This window comes from Nerophis ophidion, linkage group LG21 (genome assembly GCF_033978795.1).
Source record: "Nerophis ophidion isolate RoL-2023_Sa linkage group LG21, RoL_Noph_v1.0, whole genome shotgun sequence".
NCBI classification, from domain to species: Eukaryota; Metazoa; Chordata; class Actinopteri; order Syngnathiformes; family Syngnathidae; genus Nerophis; species Nerophis ophidion.
The window spans coordinates 19,500,454-19,527,883 of record NC_084631.1 but is presented as its reverse complement, the minus strand read 5'-3'; the positions used below and the strand labels follow the sequence as shown (position 1 = coordinate 19,527,883).

Here is a 27,430-nt window from a genome sequence, read left to right as displayed (position 1 = left end):
TTCCAGGTTTTCCGGGACATTTTCCCTATTCAAAGACCTCTATGAATAACACAAGAAAAGGACTCAGATTTCCCTCACCCGGACGCGGGTCACCGGGGCCCCCCTCTGGAGCCAGGCCTGGCGGTGGGGCACGATAACGAGCGCCTGGTGGCCGGGCCTGTTCCCATGGGGCCTGGCCGGGCACAGCCCGAAGAGGCAACGTGGGTCCCCCCTCCAATGGGCTCACCACCTATAGCAGGGCCATAGAGGTCGGGTGCAATGTGAGATGGGCAGCAGCCGAAGGCAGGGCACTTGGCGGTCCGATCCTCGGCTACATAAGCTAGATCTTGGGACGTGGAACGTCACCTCACTGGGGGGTAGGAGCCTGAGCTAGTGCGCGAGGTAAAGAAGTTCAGGCTGAATATTGTCGGACTCACCTCAACGCACAGCAAGGGCTCTGGAACCAGTTCTCTCGACAGGGGCTGGACTCTCTTCCACTCTGGCGTGGCCGGCAGTGAGAGGCGACGAGCTGGGGCAGCAATTCTTGTTGCCCCCCGGCTCAAAGCCTGCACGTTGGAGTTCAACCCAGTGGACGAGAGGGTAGCCTCCCTCCGCCTTCGGGTGGGGGGACGGGTTCTGACTGTTGTTTGTGCTTACGCACCAAACAGCAGTTCAGATTACCCACCCTTTTTGGGTACACTCGAGGGAGTACTGGAAATTCCCCCCCCGGGTGATTCCCTTGTCCTACTGGGGGTCTTCAACGCTCATGTTGGTAACGACAGTGAAACCTGGAGAGGCGTGATTGGGAAGAATGGCCGCCCGGATCTGAACCCGAGTGGTGTTTTGTTATTGGACTTTTGTGCTCGTCACAGTTTGTCCATAAAAAACACTATGTTCAAACATAAGGGTGTCCTGGTACCAAGTGAATTGGTACCAGGACACCCTAGGCCGCAGTTCCATGATCGACTTTGTAGTTGTGTCATCGGATTTGCGGCCTCATGTTTTGGACACTCGGGTGAAGAGAGGGGCCGAGCTTTCAACCGATCACCACCTGGTGGTGAGTTGGCTGCGATGGTGGGGGAGGATGCCGGAAAGATCTGGCAGGCCCAAACACATTGTGAGGGTCTGCTGGGAACGTCTGGCAGAGTCTCCTATCAGACAGAGTTTCAATTCCCACCCCCGGAAAAACTTTGAACATGTCACGAGGGAGGTGCTGGACATCGAGTCCGAGTGGACCATGTTCCGAACCTCTATTGTCGAGGCGGCTGATTGGAGCTGTGGCCGCAAGGTAGTTGGTGCCTGTCGTGGCGGTAATCCTCGAACCCGTTGGTGGACACCGGCGGTGAGGGATGCCGTCAATTTGAAGAGAGTCCTATCGGGTTCTTTTGGCTCATAGGTCTCCGGAGGCAGTGGACAGGTCCAGACAGGCCAAGCGGTGTGCAGCTTCAGCGGTCGCGGACACAAAAACTTAGACATGGGAGGAGTTCGGAGAAGCCATGGAAAACGACTTCCGGACGGCTTTGAAGCGATTCTGGACCACCATCCGCCGCCTCAGGAAGGGGAAGCAGTGCAGTGTCAACACCGTGTATGGTGCGGATGGTGTTCTGCTGACCTCGACTGCGGATGTTGTGGATAGGTGGAAGGAATACTTCGAAGACCTCCTCAATCCCACCAGCACATCTTCCTATGGGGAATCTGTGGTGGGCTCTCCTATTTCTGGGGCTGAGGTTGCTGAGGTAGTTAAAAAGCTCCTCGGTGGCAAGGCCCCGGGGGTGGATGAGATCCGCCTGGAGTTCCTTAAGGCTCTGGATGCTGTGGGGCTGTCTTGGTTGACAAGACTCTGCAACATCGCGTGGATATCGGGGGCGGTGCCTCTGGATTGGCAGACCGGGGTGGTAGTCCCTCTCTTTAAGAAGGGGGACCGGGTGTGTTCCAACTATCGTGGGATCACACTCCTCAGCCTTCCCGGTAAGGTTTATTCAGGTGTACTGGAGAGGAGGCTATGCCGGATAGTTGAACCTCGGATTCAGGAGGAACAGTGTGGTTTTCGTCCTGGTCGTGGAAATGTGGACCAGCTCTATACTCTCGGCAGGGTTCTTGAGGCTGCATGGGAATTGCCCAACCAGTGGACTTGGAGAAGGCATTTGACCGTGTCCCCCGGGAAGTCCTGTGGGGAGTGCTCAAAGAGTATGGGGTATCGGACTGTCTTATTGTGGCGGTCCGCTCCCTGTATGATCAGTGTCAGAGCTTGGTCCGCATTGCCGGCAGTAAGTCGGACACGTTTCCAGTGAGGGTTGGACTCCGCCAAGGCTGCCCTTTGTCACTGATTTTGTTCATAACTTTTATGGACAGAATTTCTAGGCGCAGTCAAGGCGTTGAGGGGTTCCGGTTTGGTGGCCGCGGGATTAGGTCTCTGCTTTTTGCAGATGATGTGGTCCTGATGGCTTCATCTGGCCGGGATCTTCAGCTCTCACTGGATCGGTTCACAGCCGAGTGTGAAGCGACCGGAATGAGAATCAGCACCTCCAAGTCCGAGTCCATGGTTCTCGCCCAGAAAAGGGTGGAATGCCATCTCCGGGTTAGGGAGGAGACCCTGCCCCAAGTGGAGGAGTGTAAGTACCTCAGAGTCTTGTTCACGAGTAGGGGAAGAGTGGATCGTGAGATCGACAGGCGGAACGGTGCGGCGTCTTCAGCAATGCGGACGTTGTATCGTTCCGTTGTGGTGAAGAAGGAGCTGAGCCGGAAGGCAAAGCTCTCAATTTACCGGTCGATCTACGTTCCCATCCTCACCTATGGTCATGAGCTTTGGGTCATGACCGAAAGGATAAGATCACGGGTACAAGCGGCCGAAATGAGTTTCCTCCGCCGGGTGGCGGGGCTCTCCCTTAGAGATAGGGCGAGAAGCTCTGCCATCCGGGAGGAACTCAAAGTAAAGCCGCTGCTCCTCCACATCGAGAGGAGCCAGATGAGGTGGTTCGGGCATCTGGTCAGGATGCCCCCCGAATGCCTCCCTAGGGAGGTGTTTCGGGCACGTCCAACCGGTAGGAGGCCACTGGGAAGACCCAGGACACGTTGGGAAGACTATGTCTGCCGGCTGGCCTAGGAACGCCTCGGGATCCCCCGGGAAGAGCTAGACGAAGTGTCCGGGGAGAGGGAAGTCTGGACTTCCCTGTTTAGGTTGCATTGTTAACCACCTCATGCTAGCAGTTTCTTTATTATGCAGAATGTACAAAAAAGGTCTCACCGCTGCAGAACTAGCCAGGACTTCCTCATGATTCTCCAATGGCGGGTGAAGTCACATTCACAAACTCCCTGAAAATATTGGAATACAGACAAGCAGGTTGTTTTTTTGTTTGCATATGTATTACTGCAATATTACAAATTTTTGTGCATCTTCAATATATTACTTTAGTTATTCCAATTATATAATTGAAGTGTTTAAATTACTTGTCTGTTCAACTTAAAGGCCTACTGAAATGAGATTTTCTTATTCAAACGGGGATAGCAGGTCCATTCTATGTGTCATACTTGATCATTTCGCGATATTGCCATATTTTTGCAGAAAGTATTTAGTAGAGAACATCGATGATAAAGTTCGCAACTTTTGCTCGCTAATAAAAAAGCCTTGCCTTTACCGGAAGTAGCAGACAATGTTCGCGTGACGTCACGGGTTGTAGGGCTCCTCACATCCTCACATTGTTTATAATCATAGCCTCATGCAGAAAGAGCTATTCGGACCGAGAAAGCGACGATTTCCCCATTAATTTGAGCGAGGATGAAAGATTTGTGGTTGAGGAAAGTTAGAATGGAGCAAAAAAAAAAAAAAACAACGGCTCCAGGTGGCGGCAGTGTGAGAGTTTCAGATGTAATTAGACACATTTACTCGGACAATTCTGGAAAATCCCTTATCTGTTTATTGTGTTAATAGTATTTTAGTGAGCTTCTAAAGTCATACCTGAAAATCGGATGGCTGCGGTGAACGCCAGTGTCTCTGAGTGAAGCCAATAGAGGAGCCAAGATCGCAGCTGCCGTTTTGAGCTGCAGGAGGAGGTCCAGTAATCCACTGAAGTCTCCGGTAAGAGCCGACTATATCACAAATTTCCCATCCAAAAACTTGCTGGTTGACGTAGGGAAACATGTTCGCTTGACCGCTCTGTGTTAAAGCTCCACAACAAAGAAACACCGGCTGTGTCTCGGTTGCTGAAGGCAGCTGCAATCCACCGCTTTCCACCAACAGCATTCTTATTTATAGTCTCCATTACTAATTGAACAAATTGCAAAAGATTCAGCAACACGGATGTCCAAATTACTGTGTAATTATGCGATGAAAAGAGACGACTTTTAGCCGTAAGTGGTGCTGGGCTAATATGTCCCCTCCAACCAATAACGTCACAAACACGCGTCATCATCTGGAAATTTAAAATTGCAATTTGGTCAACTAAACCGGCCGTATTGGCATGTGTTGCAATGTTAATATTTCATCATTAATATATAAACTATCAGACTGCGTGGTCGGTAGTAGTGGGTGTCAGTAGGCCTTTAAATGTCATAAAAATAAAAAGGTTGTAGTTTTTTTTACATTTTTAAAAGTACAGAATTGATGCTAAAATGTAAAAAATACTAATGATAAAATGAATAATAACACACCAAAAAAAAAAAGGTAATTTATACATTTTTCCACACGACAGCGATTCCTCACCTTACACCCTATTGTTGGACATCAAGTTCCTGTGGTGGAAATACTTTTCACCATCCAACATGGAAAAAAGCTCAGTGTATCATCCAATGAGGCGTGCAGCTTTTTTCCCAACATTTATTGCATTTAAAAAATGTCATCACAGACTCACAACATAAAAACACTGCACAATTGTTCCAGTCCCCCCTCCAAATCCAAACCACATCGGCAGGGATTACATAACAGATTAAAAAAATAATAAAGTGAACCCTAAAAAAATAACTTTATAGCTTCTCTTCAGGAAGCTTTTCAAAGTTCTCTCAAAACGGAGGAGTCAAGTTAGGAAAAACGTTTCTACTCAGATTCCCCTGAGTGAGGCCGAAGCACAGAAGTTCCCATGAGAGTGACGGGAATCATCTACAAGAACTCTTCTTCTAGTTCTGGTTCCATGTCAGCACCAGAGAGCCGAATGACGTTTAAGTCCCCCGTGTTTCTGAACGTATGCAGTTCGTTGTCCACCATACGGCGGTCGTGGAAGCCCAGGCTGTCCTGGCGGTCGATGGGAGTGCGTGGACGAGACGGGATGAAGGTCTCGGCGGGGTCCAGGAACGTGTTGAACTGGTCCATCTCGGGCTCCTGCTCGGGTTCTTTGATGACGGGCAGCTCGGAGGGGCCCGTGAAGGTGTGGTAGGAGTCCACCTGCATTCCCTTGAAGTGGTCCTCCATGCGGTCTGCGTAGCTGGTGTCGCCCAGGAGGTGACCGTATGTCATGGTCTCGTCAATGGAGGCGTACACGTGGGAGTCGTTGTCGGACCGGGCCTTGCTGAACTGCCTTTCACGTGCTTTAAAGATGTTCCCTCCGCCCAAGTAGATGGACGACTCCTTCATCATGCGCTCTTTTTTCTTTTTCCTTTTCAGAAAGAAGGAAAAAATTGAATTACTGTATTTTCCGGATTTTACAGCCCACTGCCGATGTACGGGTCAAGTCAGGTCTATTTTCATAAAAAAGGCGCACCAAATTATAGTCTATAGCAAGGGTCGGCAACCTTTACCACTCAAAAGAGCCATTTGGACCCATTTCACAAAGTAAAGAAAACAATGGGAGCCACATAACTCTTTTGAAATTTATAGTGACATAATACTGCATACAGAGTTTTTTTTGCTTTGTGCTATGTATAAACCAGGGGTCTCAGACACGCGCCCCGCACCCTAATAGGAAAATGTATTGTTAGTGCGGCCTGCAAGTTTTATATGAATGCCACTTGACAGCGTCACACCTGCCAACCCTCTCGATTTTCCCGGGAGACTCCCGAACCTCAGAGTAATTATTCTCTCTAATCTATGCTGGTGTTCACCCAATGAACAATAATAAGGGCGTACAATGATGGCACTACCACTAGCGCCCTCTACAGTTTGTACAAATAGCTTGCCAGCCCAAAGAACTGTTTGACAAGGCTGTTGCAGACGAATGTAAGAGACTGCAAGGCATCCTTATTTAACAGCCATACAGGTCACATTGAGGGTTGTGATATAAACAACTTTAACACTCTTATTAATATACGCCACACTGTGAACCCACACCAAACAAGAATGACAAACACATTCCAGGAGAACATCCGCACTCCACCTAGTACCAACCTCGTCACTTCCGTTGTGTCCTGAGCAAGACACTTCACCCTTGCTCCTAATGGGTGCTGGTTAGCACCTTGCATGGCAGCTCCCTCCATCAGTGTGTGAATGTGTGTGTGAATGGGTAAATGTGGAAGTAGTGTCAAAACGCTTTGAGTACCTTGAAGGTAGAAAAGCGCTATACAAGTACAACCCATTTATTTATTTATTTATAACACAACATAAACACGACAGAACAAATACCCAGAATCCCATGTATCCTGACCCTTCCTAGCTACATTATACACCCAGCTACCACCCCTCCGTGCGTCGGTTGAGGTGGGCGGGGTTGGGAGGGGCGGGTACAGTGTATATTGTAGCCCGGCAGAGTCAGGGATACATGGGATTCTGGGTATTTGTTCTGTCGTGTTTATGTTGTGTTATAGTGAGGGTGTTCTCCCGAAGTGTGTTGTCATTCTTGTTTGGAGTGGGTTCACAGTGTGGCGCATATTAGTAAGAGTGTTAAAGTTGTATGCCTTGCAGTAGCGTATGCGTTCAGACAGAGGTTGCATCCAAAATGTGACCGGCCGGCACGCAGATAGCATGGTGAAAATCCTGGCGTGATGACATGTAGAAAGGGTGTTAGAGGCATTGTCATCACGGCACGACCTCAAAGTTGATGTCTGGGTGAAAATCTAAAAATGTTTACCCGGGAGATTTCTGATAGAGCCACAAATATTTGGGAATCTACCGGACTTCTCCCGAATGTAGCTGAGATAGGCTCCAGCACCCCCCCTCAACCACAAAAGAGACAAGCGGTAGGAAATGGATGGATGGATTTTCAATGGAACATATACAATTTTGGTGTTGTTTACTTGAGTCATATTGCAGTCTACACGTATCTCTTCTGTGAGACTGCCATCTACTTGTCACACTTATCCTTTCACCATGTACCAAATAAAATAGATTCGATGTTGGTAAGCACAACCAAAATTATTCCAAAATTACAAGGCTCACTGTTGGGTTTTGAGAAAATAAAATGATTTTAAGTGCGCCTTATAGTCCGAAAAATACGGTAACACTGTTGGTGCTTAATCACTAGGGGTGCACAAAAAAATTATTCACAGCCATATCGGGATTCTTATTCACCTCGATTCTGATAGGCTACAGCGCCCCCAGCGACCCAGAAGGGAAAAAGCGGTAGAAAATGTATAGATAGATTTTTAAAGGTCGATTAAGAAAGTTAAAATGATTACTCTTTAAAGAGACAAGTTTAGGCCTTCTCCATGCAACTAGCCTGTAACCTGTATTGAAAACAGGGGTGTGGGGGGTGGGTCTATATTGTAGCGTCCCGGAAGAGTTGGTGCTGCAAGGGGTTCTGGGTATTTGTTCTGTTGTGTTTATGTTTTGTTACGGTGAGGATGTTCTTCTGAAATGTGTTTGTCATTCTTGTTTGGTGTGGGTTCACAGTGTGGCGCAAATTTGTAACAGTGTTAAAGTTTTTTATACGGCCACCCTCAGTGTGACATGTATGGCTGTTGACCAAGTATGCCTTGCATTCACTTGTGTGTGTGAAAAGCCATAGATGTTCTGTGACTGGGCCAGCACGTAAAGGGAGTGCTTTTAAGTTTTATTGGCGCTCTGTACTTCTCCCTAAGTCGTTACTTTTGAAACGGATACCGATAATTTTGAAACCGATACCGATAATTTCCGATATCACTATTTTAAAGCATTTATCAGCCGATAATATCGGCAGTCTGATACTGTCGGACATCTCTTGTTTAGAGTAAATTATATATTAGCAGGAAGAGAGCAGGTCACAGGTGTGGATTGAGCTTTTGTTTTTAACTCTACACACCGCCCCCAACAAGACACAGAGAAGCAAAAATAAACAAACCAAGTCGCCTTGCCAGACAAATTTGTCACAGATATATTTACAATGGCGCAGTTTTCTTGTCACAACGCGGTGGTCTAGGTATCAGAGACCACAAAAGCGTAATCAAGTGGGTTTGATTTCCTTTTACATAAAAAAAGGAGCAGATAGCCCACAGCCGTGTCCTTTATTGTTAATTTTGTTATTCTGTATTCTTAATCCAAAACATGCATCAAATCCGTTCAATGAACACCTCCCGTTCTCAAGCCAATTGGGCCGCCTCCCATTTCTAAAATCTATATTTCGTCCCTGTGCCCTCTTTTGGCTTTGAGCACCTATTTATGTCTCTGTCAGATAAGGATAGCGATTTGGCAGCTTGTAGCTACTAACGTTATTTTATGGACCCCAACGACCGCGCTGTCAAACTTTGAGTATAATTAAGATCGTAATTTAAGGTTCCACTGTAACTAAGTCAATGCAGTTCTTGATATTCAACCTCTAATAATAAATATAACATACTAGCCACAATTGCAGGAATGTTTATACATTGCGTGATACAATGTATGTGTTGCTCTGTATTTTGCGGTGCGTATGAGTTTTTTTATGTGAGTATGAGCTGATATTGTTTTTTATGGAAAAAAAACAACTCAAACTTTTCTATTTACGAACTCAATTTATATTATGAGTCTTAAATGTGACCACTAACAGAAACGTTTCTATTTCTGCTTCAAATATGTAGTGAAGGCAGTGGCGGGCCGTGCGTTTCCCACTTAGGCCTTCAGTGATCTCCGATGCTGGAGAAATACGGTAAAGGAATACATTTACACCCACTGCGCATTGAAGAACATCAACAGAAGACAAAACAAGTTATTTCCTGGTGCATTTAAAAATCTATTAAAACACATCAGCAATTAAAACATATACCGTAAATTTCTCTGCTTCCGGTCCATAAAGTTTGATTCAAAGTACATACTTTTCAAAGTTATATTAACTGTCCTGACCACATGATGGCGACAAATACACACGTGACAATGTTAATTAAATGACAAGCATGACACACTTTAACAACAAGAGTTTGTCAACAACTTGTGATCTGATTGGCTATCGCAACTGTCTCTCAACTCGATGTAATCTCAAATTCATCAGCTAACGGTCGGATGAGTATCCAATCACAGGACGCGTAAATGTCACTTTCAACGTGAGGCCATCTAGAAGGCCTTACTGACAACTCGTGATCTGATTGGCTATCTTAACTGTCTATCAACTTTATGTCCCCGTTCACCTAGATTGTTGATTCTGAAGGCCCCAGGCAGAATTGGTACAGCATTGCAAAATAAGCTCGCTGAATTCTGATTGGATACAAACTAAAACTAAAAACTACAGCACTGGAACGAGCATAATATGACATGAAGAAAATATGAATAAATTTGGATAGACAGTAAATAAAAAATATTATTATGGTGACTATTTCTGGTTATGTTAGGCCAGCAGAGAAGGCCTTGCTGGTCCTGACGGCACACCACTGAGTGAAGGTAGAGGAGTACTCACCTTACAAAGAAGCAGATAACAGCCAACACGATGAGCATAAGAAGAAGAGCTCCTGCTATTCCTAGAAGGATGCCCAAAATATCTGGGAAGTAATAGACAGCAGTTTTTTAGTCTTCAGATATTTTAGGGTTATGTTGTTGGGCAAAAATGTAAGTTTTCTTACTGGTCTTTCTCTCTAGAACAATTTGGGTGACAGCACCAAAGTTCCCATTTTCTGGTATACAGTTGGACATGTTGACATAGAAGCTGCGTGGCACCACCAGCTTGTCGTCCGTCTTCTCATCCTCCCTGCGGCTCAGTATCTCTTCCTCGGAGTCCAGCATCTTCACCTTGATGCAGGTGTGTCTGTCGGCGCATTTGGGCTGGCTGACGTTGACGAACTGGGCGTGCGCCTGGTAGCCGCTCGGCAAAGCGACGATCCAGGACACCGTGGACGCAGGCCTCATGCCGTTGGGCCAATTGGGGGTGGCCAGCAGGGTGGGAGACGACATCTGCGGGCTGACCTGATAAATGATGGTCTCTGGGAAACAGGAAAGGCATTGTGAGTGCAACAGTGCTCTCCAGTGGGAGATGAGTGAATGTCTTGAAAAATCATTTGATAACACAAATACTTGCACACACATATCAAGAGACATAATGGGCAAAAACGTAATATTTCCCTTGTGTGTCTGCCTCAACCCTGTGGGGATTCAAGCAGAATGTCAAATATGAAGAAAATGTCTTTACTTGTTCGGTAGAGACTTAAGGTTGCTAAACTATTGGCAGTTGAACAACAATTGATCACTTAATTTACTTCCTTACTTGCACTCTTCTCAGGAGAAGAATGTTGTGGTTGTGCGAAGGAATTCTGCACATGTATTTAAACATTTTTATTGTGGATTACACTTTTTACACAAACTGTAAGATAACAATAACATAATATAAAAAGCAAGATAATTCAGTTCAGTTCAGTTTGTAATGCATCACATATTCCCAGTTGTTCCATTACAGCTCGTCCGAAAAGGAGTAGGAAGAAGCTGATCTTATTTAATCCTACCCTTTTTCATACCATAGAAATTTTATTCCATTTCCTTGTTTTGTGTAACAGAACCGTGAATAATAAATAATAAATAATGAATACATAATATACCATAGTAAGTAAACAAATATTAAATCCATAAATAATCTCTATCTCAAAAGGAAAAAAATTAGGGTTGAAGATGTTCATCATAATTATTGTTTAGTGTACTTTGTGAACACTTGTCGTTTGAACAATCATTTAAACTGAATCATATTAGTGCTTTGTTTGATTGCTTTGATTAATCCATTCCATAATTTTATTCTACATATTGATAAGATAATGGTTTTAAGTGTTGTACGAGCATACACATGTTTTTAAATTACATTTTCCTCTAAGGTTATATTTCTCCTCTTTTGGGGTGCGGGGTTTGGTGGTAGCGGGGGTGTATATTGCAGCGTACTGGAAGAGTTAGTGCTGTAAAGGGTTCTGGGTACTTGTTCTGTTGTGTTTATGTTGTGTTACGGTGCAGATGTTCTCCCGAAATGCATTCGTCATTTTTGTTTGGTGTGGGTTCACAGTGTGGCGCATATTTGTAACAGCGTTAAAGTTTTTTATAGGGCCACCCTCAGTGTGACCTGTATGGCTGTTGACCAAGTATGCTTTGCATTCAATTGTATGTGTGTGTAAAAGCCGCATATATTATGTGACGGGCCGGCACGCTGTTTGTATGGAAGAAAAGCGGACGTGACAATAGGTTGTAGAGGACTCTAAAGGCAGTGCTTTTAAGGCACGCCCCCAATATTGTTGTCCGGGTGGAAATTGGGAGAAATTCGGGAGAATGGTTGCCCCAGGAGATTTTCTGGAGGGGCACGGAAATTCAGTAGTCTCCCAGGAAAATCGGGAAGGTTGGCAAGTAAGGTTAGGACAACAGTAGTGTTGTTTGAGCAATGAAGTGTTAATATATTGTTATGTGTTGGTGTTCCTGTTACCTTTGTAGAAAAGGTTACAAACTTTATTCCAGTTAATGTGCGCGTTTGAGCCAAGCTCCAAGACAAATTGTACTGGCAAAAATGAAGCAGCTTGGTCAAAAATTGCAGGAAAGTATAAAGCAGAGCTGGGCAAATTATTTGACTCGGGGACCACATTCAAACAAAAAAATTTGTCTGGGGGGCCAAGGTGTATGTGTGTATAAATTATATGTACACATTTAGCTCTAAAAATCTGCTGTACAGTATGCGTGTTTGGGTCCCTTTTTTTTCCAGGAACACTAATACCAAAAGTCACAATGTCCGATAGAGTTCTAAAAATGTTATGACAGACCACCTCAAAAAAACGGATTGGAATTTTACAGTTTTTTACTGAATGGGACACCCAAAATGTGCTTAAAGAAAAGAAAGGGGGATTTACAATATTAATTATGAACAATAAAACACTGAATATTAACAACATATGAAGGTCACTCTTTTACTTCTAAGACCAGGCAAAACACAACAAAAATTAAAAAAACATCAAAATATGAATGCAGAGTGTAATAAACATCAACAATATGATTTATTATCACTTAAAAAATTGCTTCCGCACTTGTTTCAAACACAAGCGTTATGGGCTGGCTTCTCTGAAAACAAACCTTGCCCACTCTGGTTTGTACCTCATCTGAGCTAATGTGACGTATATTATCGTAATAACTCATTAACACCCAAAAGCGCAGATTTCGACCATTGAAATACTTTCTATAGTTCAAGACTTACGGTAGTTTAAAAACCGCGCAGCACATGGCGGCGACAGTTTTGACGTTAAAAGTTTTAAAAAAACTATGTAGAACGTCCGGCGGGCCAGATTAAAAATTTTAACGGCCCGCATGTAGTCCGCGGGCTGTATTTTGCCCAAGTCTGGTATAAAGCATAATTTGCATGGATTGGTTGAATTTGTTTGAATTGGCACCATTGTAACAGTACCAATTCCTGGAGGGACTCAGTAAAATAACTCTTCACATGAACATTTTGCATTGTTTCATATAAATCATCACTTTACCTGCGATCTCTTCAGTGAAAGTGACATTGAGAAAAGGCCCTGTCGTCTTGCTGAAGTCTCGGGTCGTTGCCGTGACGGAGATGTTGGCGTGGACTTGAACTTTCTGGATGATCCCATTGGAGCAGAAATCTCCCACAGAGAAACCCTGGCTCTCTTCCACATGCAGCGAGACAGGGCTGTTACACTCCTGGCCAGGCAGAGATTGTTGAAGACCCCCTGATGGTGACACCAGATCAATGGTGCTGTCCTGAGGGATGTTTAAGTGCCAGGTGAAGCTGTGGAGGGGCATCCGAAGACAGGAATCCAATGTGGGTACGGTGAGGAGTGTCTCAGAACAGGAAGCCACATTTTGACAACCTGTTGTTATCAATGCATATCACGTGAAAATGTTGAAAAATTGACTCCTATGCAAAATGTACAATGATAGTCCATATTAACAATAGCATCTCACCAATAAATTGACTTGCTGTCAATTGCACGTCTTCATTGGGACAGTCAAGAAAGGAGAGTTCGGCCTGAGCGCCTGCAGCCACGTTTATCTTCTTTACAACCTCAGTGTTCACGCTCATCTCGCAAAAAGGATCGGAACCCACCTTCTCGATCTGCAAGGCCACTTCCGGTTGTTTGCTCAGGTCCACCGTGCAGAAAACTGAGAAAGTCAAGGAAATAAAGCACAAAAAGAGCATTTTCATTATAATATACGTGTTGTGAAAATATACATACACAAGCCTATAATAAATGCTGTAATGTTCACATTATCCCAGAAGGTAAGGATTTTTTTCAGCATTTTCCACTGTCAAATTTGATGCAGGTCAAGATAAAAAGGACGAAACCATTATTGTTACAGTGTTTAAACATTTGTTAACATTCTAAGACGCTGTTTAGTGTTTGTCCTGAATGAACCGGTTATTAATGCACACATCTAAATACGCATTTAAAAGGTTCACAATTTAGTTTTAATCCAGTTTAACATTGTAGTTATGGACATAGTCCAGAAAACAATAGATACATTTTGGCCTGCAACAATTAATTGATTACAAATGTTTTGATTACTAATTTAATGAGTGAAACTAATACACATTTATAAAATCGTATGAAGTGTGCGCAGTTTTAAATACGTGTATTTGTTTCCTACTCAGTGGCCTAGTGGTTAGAGTGTCCGCCCTGAGATCGGTAGGTTGTGAGTTCAAATCCCGGCCTAGTCATACCAAAGACTATAAAAATGGAACCCATTACCTCCCTGCTTGGCACTCAGCATTAAGGGTTGGAATTGGGGGTTAAATCACCAAAAATGATTCCTGGGCGCGGCACCGCTGCTGCCCACTGCTCCCAGGGGGTGATCAAGGGTGATGGGTCAATGGCAGAGAATAATTTCGCGTGTGAGACAATCATGGATACTTTAACTTCCCACACGTGCACTGCAATAGAGCGCACATGAGAGCGGTGGTGTGTGGGTCCGTGAGGTTTGTGGTGGCGGACAGTGGAGATTTTGCATTCATTTTTTTTTAGATTTTTACTAATGCATTTACGTTAAAATTGTGATTTTGTTGTTGATGTTTATGAATTTGATGAGGAAAAAAAAAAAATTATGAAAGTTATAGCAAGAAGAAAAAACGTAAAAATAAATACAGTGTGTATTACCTGATTAATCAGATAAACTAATCGATTGATACCCGAAATAATCCATAGCTGCAGCAATAGTACAAATATATATATATATATATATATATATATATATTTCACATTGAAAAGTCACTAATTAAAGAAGTAAAATCACCAAATCAGCGACAACATTATGATTATTTGCTCATTCTAATGAGATGTAAAAGCTTGATTTCTGCATGTAATGCCCAGTTTTAATAGACAGTGTAAGATATGTACTTTAGTATGTTTAAGATTCAAAGTGTAAAACATATGTAGTTAATCAAAAGTGGTCATAATTCCAGATATTTAGGACAAATTCATCACATAGGAGAGACGAAAAATGTTGATGTTTCAATTTTTAAGTAATAATGATATTATGAATACTTTTAAATAATAAATACTTTTGAATAATAACTTTAATATAATTAGATGCATGTTTTGTACTAAAACTAATTAATGGGGGAAAATGTTCAGTAATTACTGATATTTATTATTTAGTGGAAAACAGTTTAACGTAATTAAAACATACATTACATATGCCACTTCAACTAGGATTTGATCCCAGTACCTTCACCTCATGTTGTGCGCTACAGTTGTCAGTTCTTTTCAATTGGGAATTTTGTCATGTTCTAAGTCAGGGGTGTCAAAGTCAAGAATGAATTATCTATGGCCGAAATTATCTATGGGATGATATTTGTCGCAGCGACTCCATCAAGTCATAAAAATGGGGTGCCAGATAAAATTTGGGGTCCCACTTTTTTGGAACTGTTTTGAAAACCAATGATAAATGTATGCATTATCCTGTTATATCTCACATTCTATATTGTGTTTTGGAAAAAGGTTGTCATAAATGTTACTTAATTCGTTAAAAGACATCATGCATAAGAAAACAAAGTTTTACGCATATGTAAATTATTTCAGTTATAAACAATAACTCACTTTTTTCTTTCTTTCATGGATCTAAGCTTTACCACTGCCGTTTTTTTTCCTATATTTTTATTGTAATATTTTCTGAATGTTTGTTCTATTTTTGGCCAAAGTAAAACAAAAAAAACAATCTGAAGTTGTCTTTATTTTTTAGTTTTAATGCCTTGATTTTAATAGTCTGGTCCACGTGTGCACAGATTTTCCTCCATGCGGCTCCTGAGCTAAAAAGAGTTTGACACCCCTGTTCTAAGTGATGGAGCAAGAAGTGGCCAGGAATACCTGTGTGGTAAAAGCGCAATGTCTTTTATAAATTGACATTTTACATGCGAATCATCATGCAAAACAGGGCCCACCACGGATTGCGGGGCCCTCCGCACAACGTATTTTGGGTTTAGGGAGGGATGTTCTTGGATACGTCACATCCATCTCTCTATCCTAAATGAGCACAGTCTGTAAGTTCAATGTGCACAATTGAATATCTTAAATGCTCAGACAACACTGTTTTATGCAAGTTTTGATTGAGGTGTGCGGTTTGTTCAGGGGATAGACGTTAATGTGTCCTGTATTCATGTCGGCGTTAAAGATGGTTAGCTGCTTCTCCAGGAAATGAGCAGTATGGTGGCGGTAGAACTAGAACATATCCCTCTGATAGCTCAGTAGATTAAAAGGAATGAATAAAGGAACAAAATACTAATGTACCTGGATGACCACTTCTCATGACAGACACGCTGTATTTCAACGAGAGCCCCTGCAGTGTGGTGTTGGTTTCACAGTTCTTCAGCACCATGTTGAAGTTGCCTTGCTTGTGTTTCGGCTGCTTATCAGTCAAACCCACTTTGGTCACTTTGTTTTTGTCTTTTCTGTATTCCACTTCAACGTCCTTGCTGAGGCACTCTGGGGCCGTGGGCTGGTGAAAATTAACTGTGTAGTTGTGCATCTCCGGCACGTTAAAGTCCCACTGCATCTGTTGCTTGTCAGGGAAATCATTGGGGTAGTTGGCAGATATGAAGGCCGTATCAGAGACACCCCGCGGAAGGTTGACTTTCACTGTGGCTATCACTGAAAAAGAAGGAGCGAGAATATTGTGGCGTCAGAGAAAAGTATTTTCTGTAGTTCGAACACTTAACAGAGACAAAAATCAGATGTTTGATCAAGTGCTGAGATGTTAAAATGATTCTGATAAAGATCATGTTATAAATAATAAATATTAAACTATATTGGATTGACTGGAATTGTGTATATTAGTTTGTTTTGTAAATTGAGCTCCACCCTTACATAAACAGTCAACGTTTTTTAGTAGGTTATTTGTCAGGTAAAATTTTTTTTTATAATGTTTATCAATTATTTTGTATTTTTAAGACTATTTATTCCCCTACCATAAAGCACACATATAAGCCCTACCCCTTACAAAAAGTACTACTAATTTTAAATTGGAAAGTACTACTAATTTTAAATTGTTATGGGATAAGCGGATCTCTTTCAAACCTCTTAACATCAATTGGCAAGACCAAATAGCTGTCAAGTGATCTCAGGGACAAAATTGTAGACCTGCTCAAGACTGGAATAGGCCACATGAACCACAGTAATAACTTTTAAGAGAATATTTGAAGCAAAGTGGAATACACATGTAGTCTAATTCTTTATTCACTTTGTTCTGTTCATGGACAAATCACCATGAATATACCCAATATTTTTATTTTTGCAAATACACAAACATATCTTTTTGGGTTTTGATGGTGAGAGGAGGTGTCAGGAATGCGACAAAGCAAGAGTGCATGTGTATGGGTGTGTATAAACACATGCGCTTAGGTTTACTTTAGGTTTCGATGGACAAAAGCCCAAAAAACTCTGCAAGGGAGGGTCAGCAAGGTGGATACAAGCATATGTATAGAAGGACCATCAATCAATCAATCAATGCTTATTTATATAGCCCTAAATCACAAGTGTCTCAAAGGGCTGCACAAACCACAACAACATCCTCGGTAGAGCACACATAAGGGCAAGGAAAAACTCACACCCAATGGGACATCGGTGACAGTGACAATGATGACTATGAGAAACCTTGGAAAGGACTGCATATGTGCGCAACCCCCACCCCCCTAGGGGACGGAAAGCAATGGATGTCGCGCGGGTCTAACATGATATCTAGAGCAGACCTGGTAACATTAAGGCTCGGGGGCCACATGCGGCCTATTAAGTTTTTCAATCTCGCCCGCCGGACATTCCCAAATATTTCTTTTAGATCTTTAACATGGAAACTGGAGCTACCATTATGATGTGCAGTGATGTTTTCAAATGACTACGTCTTGAACTATACAAATTAATCTGCGCTTTTGCATGATATACTTGTTACTATGGTAATCTAAGTCACGGCAGCTCAGACGAGGCTTCAAGCAGTGTGGCTGGCGAGCGTTTCCACAGTGTTTCCAGAGTGGTCAGCCTCAAACGCGGGTGTCAGGGACAGAAGAGAAGGAGATTTTTACACCAAAGTTCTAAAGCTCAGTGATTTATTAGATGTATCGGATTGTAGGTGTTTGTTTTTATCCTTCACCTTCATATTGTGCTGTGTTTGTTGTATTTTTGTTGCGTTTCGCTTGATTGTAAAATATGTCGATCTAGAGGGTGTGACATTAATATGTTGTCAATATTTAGTGTTTTATCGTTCATAGTTAATATTGTATATCTCACATTCTTTATTTTCATGTACATTCTGGGTGTCTCATTCAGTAAAAAAAATAAAAATAACTCCATTCCATTTTTAGAAAATAATCAGACATTATTGTGAGGTTTTGTATTAGTGTACCTAAAAATCAAATATTCTGGCCCCCAGAAATATTTTTTTCTCTAAATTTGGCTTCCCCGAGTCAAAATAATTGCCCAGGCCTGATCTAGAGAGACGCGCCAGACCTTGTAAGGCACTGCCTTCTCTGTAGCGCTGGTATAGTTACCGTTTGTACTTACTCCATTTGCAGAATAACTTGCTAATCTTCAATTATTTTCTTCTTGCCTTATTCATACAAGCCATTAGAAGGAAATAACCTGGGAGGACTTTCCTTTACAAGCTTGTTGAGAAGGAGACCACTATTGACACAATCATTAAGAAATGGAAGAAATACAAGATAATGGTCAATCCCCCTTGATCTAGAGCTCAATACAAAGATCCAACCTTGTGGGGTCAGAAAGATTGCAAAATTGCTGGATAATAATCAAGAGAGCTGGGATCACAGTCATCAAGAAAACTCATTAATAATACACTTTGCTTAGATTGGAATGCTGCAATCCCTGCACAGTGCCCTCGCTGGAAAACATATCCAGGCCTGTTTGTAGAAATGATCACAAATGACTAAAAGACGATTTGATATTGTCAAATGAAACCAAAATTAAGGTATTTGGCATCCAGTCCAACATTTTTAATTTGAGCCAAACAGCAGCATCCCTACTGTCAAACATGGGGGTGGAAAACTTCTGCTTTGGGATTGTTTCTTTGACCAAAATCCCTCCTGTGGCGTTTGCAACCCTAGTGACCAATTACACTGGGAGCAGCTTGAGACCAGCGCAGGAAGCAGAGACGTGGGTGGAAGAGCAAGCCTCAGCGGGAGGAGGAGGTCGGCTGGAAAGCTGTGAAAGCCGGACCGCTGCTAACGGTTTGAGTTCCAGTGATTGGAAAACAAAAGTTATGTCGATCTCTAGCTATAAGATACTGCCAGCAAGTTAGACCGACTGTGGCATTTTCTACATCATCCTAACGGCAGGGGGAGGCTTGTACTCAAATTATACTCGCAACTTAAAGCATAACAAAAAACAGAGAGATTGCTTGTACAGTGGGACCTCGATTTCGAACCCGTCCTTTACAATTTATAAAGCAAATAAACAATTATTTGGTGTACAAACCTTGTCTCAGTGTACAAACGTTCCACCCACCCATTGTGTGCCTAGCAGCACGTCCATTGTGGACCAACTGATCAATCTCCGATGCTCATTCAGTCAGCACAGCAGTGTTGTCGTTTGCTACTGTGCTCTTTGAATGTTTTCTTTTACTTTTTAAAGTATTTTTGTAGTTCTGCTAGCTTAATATAAGTCAAAACAAAGTAAGTGATGTGTGGTTTGAAACATTCAGGAAGATGTCTATGAATGTTCACATTCATTCAGGTCACTGTCATCTTAGGTTATTCAATCGATCGCAACTGGATTGTTTGGTTTGTCCTAGAAGACTAGATCTGACCAATTTAAGTCTATGAGCACGAACTGATGAAGCCTATTCGGATGAGCGGCGAAACGTCTTATAAGACAAACCAAACAGTCCAGTTGCGATTGATTGAATGCCCTGAGATAATGCTCAGAAAGTAACCACAGCGTTATCTACACTGCCTCCTCCCCCACTTCCTCCTTTCTGCTGCAAGAAAATTAACCGACAAGGTAAAGTCAATTTATTTTTCTTATTACTAACCATTGCAGCGACCTGGCTTTTAAAATTAAGGAGTTTTGTAATTTAAAACTGTGAGTGCACCACTGGGTTAGTGACAGTGTGTGCGTGTGTCGGTGGAGCAGCTGCATTTCATGAGGACAGTTCCGCTGTTGTTTTGATTTTGTTATCAAATAGAATGTTGATCTATCACCCCCTTGTTGCGTTTGTTTGATATACAGTAATGCATAGCAGTTTATATTGTGTTCAAAGTGTACAAACATTTACTAAATTACGGACTTTTGTCAAGGCTGTAACTCATTATCCATGTTTATATTGTTTCTTATGGCGAAATTTGCTTCAATGTACATACTTTCCTATTTACAAACCCTTTTTCTAGAACCAGATAAGTTTGTAAATCGTCAGTTCCACTGTATCTCGAAAAACTTGCAAGTTAAGGTACTTGTAAGGTGAAGTACTACTGTGCTAGTCTGGCCATTCGAAAGTTCCCAAAATTCTACAGAAAATAAAAAGGCATTGGTTCAAACAAAAAAGAAAAGAAAGAGTATGTTTTTAACTGAGTACCGGTTTCGGCACCATTTTAAAAGCACTGACTTGGTGCTAGCATTTGTCAAATGTAAACAATACTTATCTTAGATATTGATTAAACTAGTTGTATGCGAATGAGAAAACTGTCAATCAAAACCATGGATCACATGGATGAGCAGTATCCACTTACTGCTGGTCTCGGGCCCAATGCTGAGTTTGAAGTCAAGAGGGTCTATCTTCCTGTCCCCTGGTACCCGGAGAAGCACGCGGCCCTTGTAGAGCACTCCGATGCTAGTCACAGCACCCCCCTTGCAGAAGGTTCCAATCTTGGCAGGCCCAGTGCGTAGGTAGCTAACAAGTGTGTATGTGTGCTCATCTGGACAGGTGTCTTCATTGGCAATCTGCTGCATTCCCTGCTCAGGGAAGTCCAGCTGAAAGGTCCGAGTGGAGTCGACTTTCAGATCCCAAGTGAAGGTTCGGTTGAAGTCTGGGAAGAGGGTGGACTCAGCCTGGACACTATTCTCAGAGCAGGAAGTAGTTGTGCAGTCTGGAATCACAAAAAAATACAAGCTTTTGTGAATCTTTCTGCAGTTTTTCTGAGCCAATGAATTTGAACTATTTCATTGTTGGCAAGGGAAATGGGCAATATTTAAAGATATTTTTTTAACCTACTTGACTACAGTGACAACAGAGATTTTGTACATGCACAAATCTTACTTACAGTGGATAACAATCTACAGAGGTATTTAAATGGACCCATTTTGTTAGTGGCTGTGTTAGAATTCAGATTAATATTGCTAAGGTTTTATTTTAAAGCTCACTTTGCACTGAAATAGGAAGTCACTGTATGCAGGTTTTTATGCTGTAAAACGTATACTGCTGTTGTCTTTTAAGGCTGCTGAGAGGACGTTGACAATACTATAACTCATTTTGAAACAAACTGCCCTTTTTTTTAATTGAAATGACCATTAGGTCTTACAATGTATGTTGACAAAAGTCATTGATTATGTATGTTAAAATGTACTTATATCGGCACTATTTAGTAATAAGACAAACACAGTGTACGGTGGCGGAAAGGGGCACACGCACGGAAACGTTAAAAACACACACAAATATGGAGTCAAAACAGTGATTAAATCCTAGCGTGGACTCATTTGGTGTGCGCGTGGAAAAGTTTAGCACGTATTTTGCCTTAATTTAAACTCGCGCAACCTCTCTGTGTGTGCGAGCAGCGCCTTTTTGCCTGCACAATCACTTTCTCTGCACGCGAGACATTCAATTGTTTTGGCACATACGATACACAGCGCAGCAACTACTCTTTCTAATTGGTCACAAGTTTGAGCCAATCTGAAGCAGAGTAACGGGGGCATCATGGCAGGACGATATGTGTGAAAATTGAGGATATACAGCCTCCACTCAGGGGAAAATTAGGTAAGTTGAGGTGCCTGACCAGAAAACAATGGGCATTTAATGTGACCAATCAGAAAAGAGAGGAGTATCTGGGCTGTGTAGTCAATGACTACTTTTATGTATGAAAACGGTGGAACGTTACACACGTTGAAAAAGAAAAAGAAGCATTGAGGGAGACGTCTCATGTTTTTTTTTAACATGTAAACATTTTGGCACTCTTCTTTTGTTCAAAATATACACGATTCAATAAAACACATGTCATACGGGGAAAATAACAAAAGCGCATTGAAACTGAAAGTTAGCATGCTTTTTTCTGTATTTATTACACTTTTTTCAACAATACTATAGAACTACCAATTTAATGAGCTAATGTTAGCATTCAAATGCACAGTACCAGCGTACATTTTGTTTTGCAAAATGTACTTGACTTCAGGAGATCAATTAAGACAAATAGACCAACTAAAGAATGAGGACGTTTTTGCAACTCATTCACCGATTCTGTTGTGTTGTCCACGTAATGCATGCGTTTTGGGGTTTATGTAAGTTTTGGACATTCCTGTGCACCATCTCCACACTTGCGTGTTGTGTTTTGTGAAGTTTGATGTGTTTTGGGCGTCTTTACGTGTTTTCCCCTGTCCGCTGTTGCCATGATGGACACGGTTAACACGGCCCAGAGCAGCAAAAATCAGCAAAGGCCTTAAGGTAATTCCTTTATTTATTATTTCGAACACTCCCATCGGATTTTTGAGGCCCTTAATATGCATGAAAATTGACCAAATTTCACGAGTGCATCCTGTTAGGCGAAAAATATGGCAAAAAATGTGAAGGGCCTGCAAACAAGTGCAGTCTACAATAAGACCAGAAAAAGGTAAAAATATTTTTTTGCTTATCGTTTTTAATGTAGAAAAAGTCACTAAAAAGATCGGAGGTCATTAGAAACTTTAAAAATGATCAATTGTGCAATAATTAGCAACAATTTAAAAAACTGAACAAAATGATTAAACAAATATTTGTTATTACCATTTAATAACAGATTGATGTTTAAATGCATATAAAACCTTTTTTTTTAATCCTTTTTAAGAAAATATAATTCCTACTAAATTATGCAAATTGTATGATGACCACTCTACCTAGTCACCCCACAGGTATCTCAGCAATCTAAGGGAAACCCTGGATTTAAATTGTAGGAGTGTATCTTCTACTGATTAAATACAGTGGTATGTTTACCACTGTAATTGGTAAGGTGCCTCACATTACAATTGTTTTGGAGACAGGAGCTGTTTGTCGGCCAATTTTTTTACTTTAAATTGGAAGCAAAAATATTGGTTACAAGCCAGCCACAGATACCTCCCTATCGATAGTTGGTGTAGTGAATTCCACAGTGAACCCTGTGAGACCCGCGTAACATCCAATGTTTCACACGACAGCATTAGCTAGTACCAAGATAACCAGACAATACTTTGTTTATCCAACCATGGGTCTCAAGAAAGTGAGTATGAAGAATAGTGTTGAAAAAAAGTAGCGGATTATATCCATTAAATTAAAGAAATCATTGGAAAACATGGCCAAGGTGTGTAGGAAACCGACTTAACTAAGCAGTATGAGCATAACGTTTTACAATCTGCACCTTACTAAAGTAAGTAAAGTGGATGCAGGCTGTAACGAAATGAAAAAAAGCATGGCAAATTTAAGAGTAAATCTACTCTTCAATGCAGTACAACAAATTAATGTCAGGTGTTAATATTTACGTACCAATTTCTCTGTTAATCTCCACAGTGAAGACATCTTCAGGGCTCGGACAAGTGAACTCGACTGAGGTATTTCGGTGTTCGCTCAGGGTTATTTTTTTTGGATCGCATTTCTGCGACGGGGGTTTGTCCACACACACACTGCAGTCATATTCGACTGTGTCTCTACTGATAATAATGTTGGTTTCTGGGTCAGGAAACACGGACAGCAGTTTGCCAACTGAGGATAAAGAAATACCAGATTTTAGATACAAAATTCCTGATCAATGATGTGTCAAAATCATGTTAAAGAATTGGCATGCAAGACATTTGCCTCTGGGCGCTGCTTTGGCTGTAAATAAAGTCCTGTCCAATTCTTGTCCTTGGGGCACCTCCACAGTCACGGTCGTCAATCCAAGAAGATCCAGACGGGACAACGGTCCACCACTGCAGTAGCTGTTGGCCTTGAGCTGGCCATCACTTCTTGTTGTGCTCACAGAATACTGGGGTCCATCTTGACATTTATCTTGCGCTGACAACTGCTTCAGGCCGCCGCTAGAGGGTTCCAAGGTTAAGACAGTTCTCTCTGGGACGTTAATGTCCCATTTGAGGGTTCTTTTGAAATCCTTCATGAGACTGGGATCAAGTTCTCCCGCAGCAGGTGTGCAAGAATTCTTCGTACACTCTAAGAAAGGAAATGCAAATCATGATATTATAAAATTATAAAATAATAAATGAAAAAATGGTAAAAAAAAAATTTAAAAATTATATAGAAAGTGATGGATTTTTTGTAATCTTGCTACTGATATATATTTTTTTAACAGTCAAATATGACTGCTGAAAAAATAGTAATTTTTAAACAACTAGCAGTGACCAAAGACTGTAGTTACTCTACAGGGTGTCACTAAAGTCTAGGCAAAAATGCATATAATGTATTGTACAAATAATCTTATATATCAAATATTAATTACTATAATAATATTTAAATGCATAATCTTTTTTTATTCACATTATACATGTTATTATCCTTTATAAAATACATTGAATTTAAACCATTTAATTTAAGTTAATTAATTAAAGGCCTACTGAAACCCATTACTACCGACCACACAGTCTGATAGTTTATATATCAATGATGAAATCATAACATTGCAACACCTGCCAATACGGCCGGTTTAGTTGACTAAATTACAATTTGAAATTTCCCGCGGAGGTTCCTGTTGAAAATGTTATGGAATGATGACACGATGATGACGCGTGTTTGTGACGTTATTGGTTGGAGGGGACATATTAGCCCAGCATCACTTACGGCTAAAAGTTGTCTCTTTTCATCGCGCAATTACACAGTATTTTGGACATCTGTGTTCCTGAATCTTTTGCAATTTGTTCTATTAATAATGGAGAAGTCAAAGCAGAAAGATGGAGGTGGGAAGGTTTTAGCCTTTAGCCACACAACCACACAGTGTTTCCTTGTTTAAAATTCCTGGAGGTGAAGCTTTACTATGGATCAGAGCGGTCAAGCGAACATGGATCCGACTACATGTCAACCGGCAGTTTTCGGTGAGAAAATTGTGGAAATAAGTCGCCTCTTACCGGATATCAGCGGAGCCAGCGACCTCCTGCAGCTGCCGTGACTTCTCTCAGAGACTCTGGTGTCAAAACACCCGTGGCCACACCCCTCCGACTTTAAGGTACTATTTAACTCACTAAAACACTAGCAACACAATAGGCAGATAAGGGATTTTCCAGAATTATCCTAGGAAATTTGTCTAATAACATCTGCATCGCTCTCACTGCAATCGCCTTTTTTTCTATTTTCTTTCTATTCCTTCACTCTAAATTACCTCAACCACAAATCTTTCATCCTCGCTCAAATTAATGGGGAAATTGGCGCTTTCTCGGTCCGAATGGCTCTAGCTGCTGCTGGCTATGATTGTAAACAATGTGAGGATGTGAGGAGCCCTACAACCAGTGACGTCACGCGCACATCGTCTGCTACTTCCGGTAAAGGCAAGGCTTTTTTATTAGCGACCTAAAGTTGCGAACTTTATCGTTGATGTTCTCTACTAAATCCTTTCAGCAAAAATATGGCAATATCACGAAATGATCAAGTATGACACATAGAATGGACCTGCTATCCCTGTTTAAATAAGAAAATCAAATTTCAGTAGGCCTTTAAGTTATTTATTAATTAAATTTTAAATTTTTGTATAATGTTTGTACATTTGATGCTTAGCCTAAAGGGACCTATGATGATTTTAATATATATTTAAAACATTCCCTCATGGCCTAAATAATATGTATTGGATATGCTTAGGTGTAAATCTTGCATATATTTTGCTCCACAGTGACTTTTTGAGCCTGTCTGCAAGATTCTCAATTCTATACTGAAGGCGTTCCTGGATTGCAAATGAAACCACACCTCATCCTCTCCAAAAGTATCATAATATATCATTCAAAAATGTACACTGTTTAAATATATATCTTGAAGTTGTCAATGCAATTTATTTTTCAGACACTGTTGAAAAAACACAACTTGAAAAATATATGGATTCACCCGGCCACAACATTAGGTACACATGCATGCTCACCAATCAATCCAGACTGCATGAAAAAGCTACTTTTCGCAGCATTTGTCACCTGATCTCGCACATCAGTGTTGTTATGTGGATGTCAAGATTAGATCAAAATAATAATTTTACTAATACTCCAAACTGTTTTTGTATTTTCTCATTGCCAGAGGGGGACGTCCTCACCCTCTGGCTGAGAGTCTCGCAGAGACTTCAGAATGTTGCCAGACTGCAAAATCCCACAAACAGAGGCATTAAAAACTGTGTGCAAGCTCATGCCAAAACGAACAAACCATATGATTTGACGCTTTGCAATGTTTAATGCGGGTATCCAACATTGTAACAAAATTTAGAAGTCAGGTAAGACAAAATTCATCATAAGCCATTTAATGACACCCTGTACTGTACATTAATAAGTTGATAATGTATGGTTCAAACAATGCATTTTTATTTGTGAAGGTTGTGTGTTATTCTAATGGCTTTTATTTATTTGGACATTTTCTTCATGAACCAAATATGTACTGTATAAACATTTAACAAGCTGTTACTAAAAAAATTATGATATTATCAACTTGGCCTTGTCCAAATATGCTCACCGATTGTCTTCTTCACCTCCACACTGTAGGACTCTTGAGGTTTGAGGCAACTAAACTCCAGCGAGAGACTCTGAACGTTGGTCAAGGTTTTTCCCGACTGGCTGCAGGTGCGAGCCGCGTCAACACCGTAGCATAGCTCACATTCTGGTTCTTGCGAGAACCTGCTGATCACCAGAGTGGTGCTGGAATCAATGGTTACCACCACTGTTCGACCCTCTAAAGAAGAGACAGTAATCAGACATTTACTGGATTTACACTTTAAGCCACAAAATAAGCTACACCTGCAAAATTTAGTATGATACAACACAAGAAAAAAAATTTTTTTTAGAAAGATAATACTAAAAGTCTGCGATGAGGTGGCGACTTGTCCAGAGTGTACTCCGCCTTCCGCCCAATTGTAGTTGAGATAGGCAGCGGCGCCCCTCGCGACCCCAAAGGGAATAAGCGGTAGAAAATGGATGAATGGAAGTTGCTGCTCCTTTTAAATGTTGTGTTTCAACTTCCATGCTAGGGTTAGTCATAGTTCTCGATTTTGTTTTTCTGGGCATCACTTCCAGCTGTGTGAGGGGAACATCTAAAATACATTTTTCGCCATGTTCCATCCATCCATTTTCTACCGCTTATTCCCTTTGGGGTCGCAGGGGGGCGCTGGTGCCTATCTCAGCTACAATCGGGCGGAAGGCGGCGTACACCCTGGACAAGTCGCCACCTCATCGCAGGGCCAACACAGATAGACAGACAACATTCACACTCACATTCACACACGAGGGCAAATGTCTTTGGAAGTGGGAGGAAGCCGGGCTACCCGGAGGGAACCCACGCATTTACGGGGAGGACATGCAAACTCCACACAGAAAGAACCTGAGCCCGGGATTGAACCCAGGACTACTC

General features: G+C 41.7%; 1 protein-coding gene across 2 annotated transcripts in view; it reads right to left on the bottom strand.

Annotated features, from left to right (window-relative positions):
• Positions 1-4,761: 4,761 nt before the first annotated feature.
• Positions 4,762-27,430, bottom strand: part of cdcp1b (CUB domain containing protein 1b) — a 58,860-nt gene continuing 36,191 nt past the window's right edge. For both annotated transcript variants that reach the window (XM_061882111.1, XM_061882110.1), the window contains 10 exons: positions 26,540-26,755; positions 23,708-24,058; positions 23,399-23,614; positions 20,427-20,783; positions 15,985-16,344; positions 13,166-13,363; positions 12,715-13,071; positions 9,847-10,203; positions 9,684-9,765; positions 4,762-5,564 (listed from right to left, as the gene is read on the bottom strand). In XM_061882111.1, the coding sequence (XP_061738095.1) occupies positions 5,072-5,564; positions 9,684-9,765; positions 9,847-10,203; positions 12,715-13,071; positions 13,166-13,363; positions 15,985-16,344; positions 20,427-20,783; positions 23,399-23,614; positions 23,708-24,058; positions 26,540-26,755 (2,987 nt within the window). In that variant the 3' untranslated portion in view covers positions 4,762-5,071. The remainder of the gene's footprint in view (positions 5,565-9,683; positions 9,766-9,846; positions 10,204-12,714; positions 13,072-13,165; positions 13,364-15,984; positions 16,345-20,426; positions 20,784-23,398; positions 23,615-23,707; positions 24,059-26,539; positions 26,756-27,430) is intronic.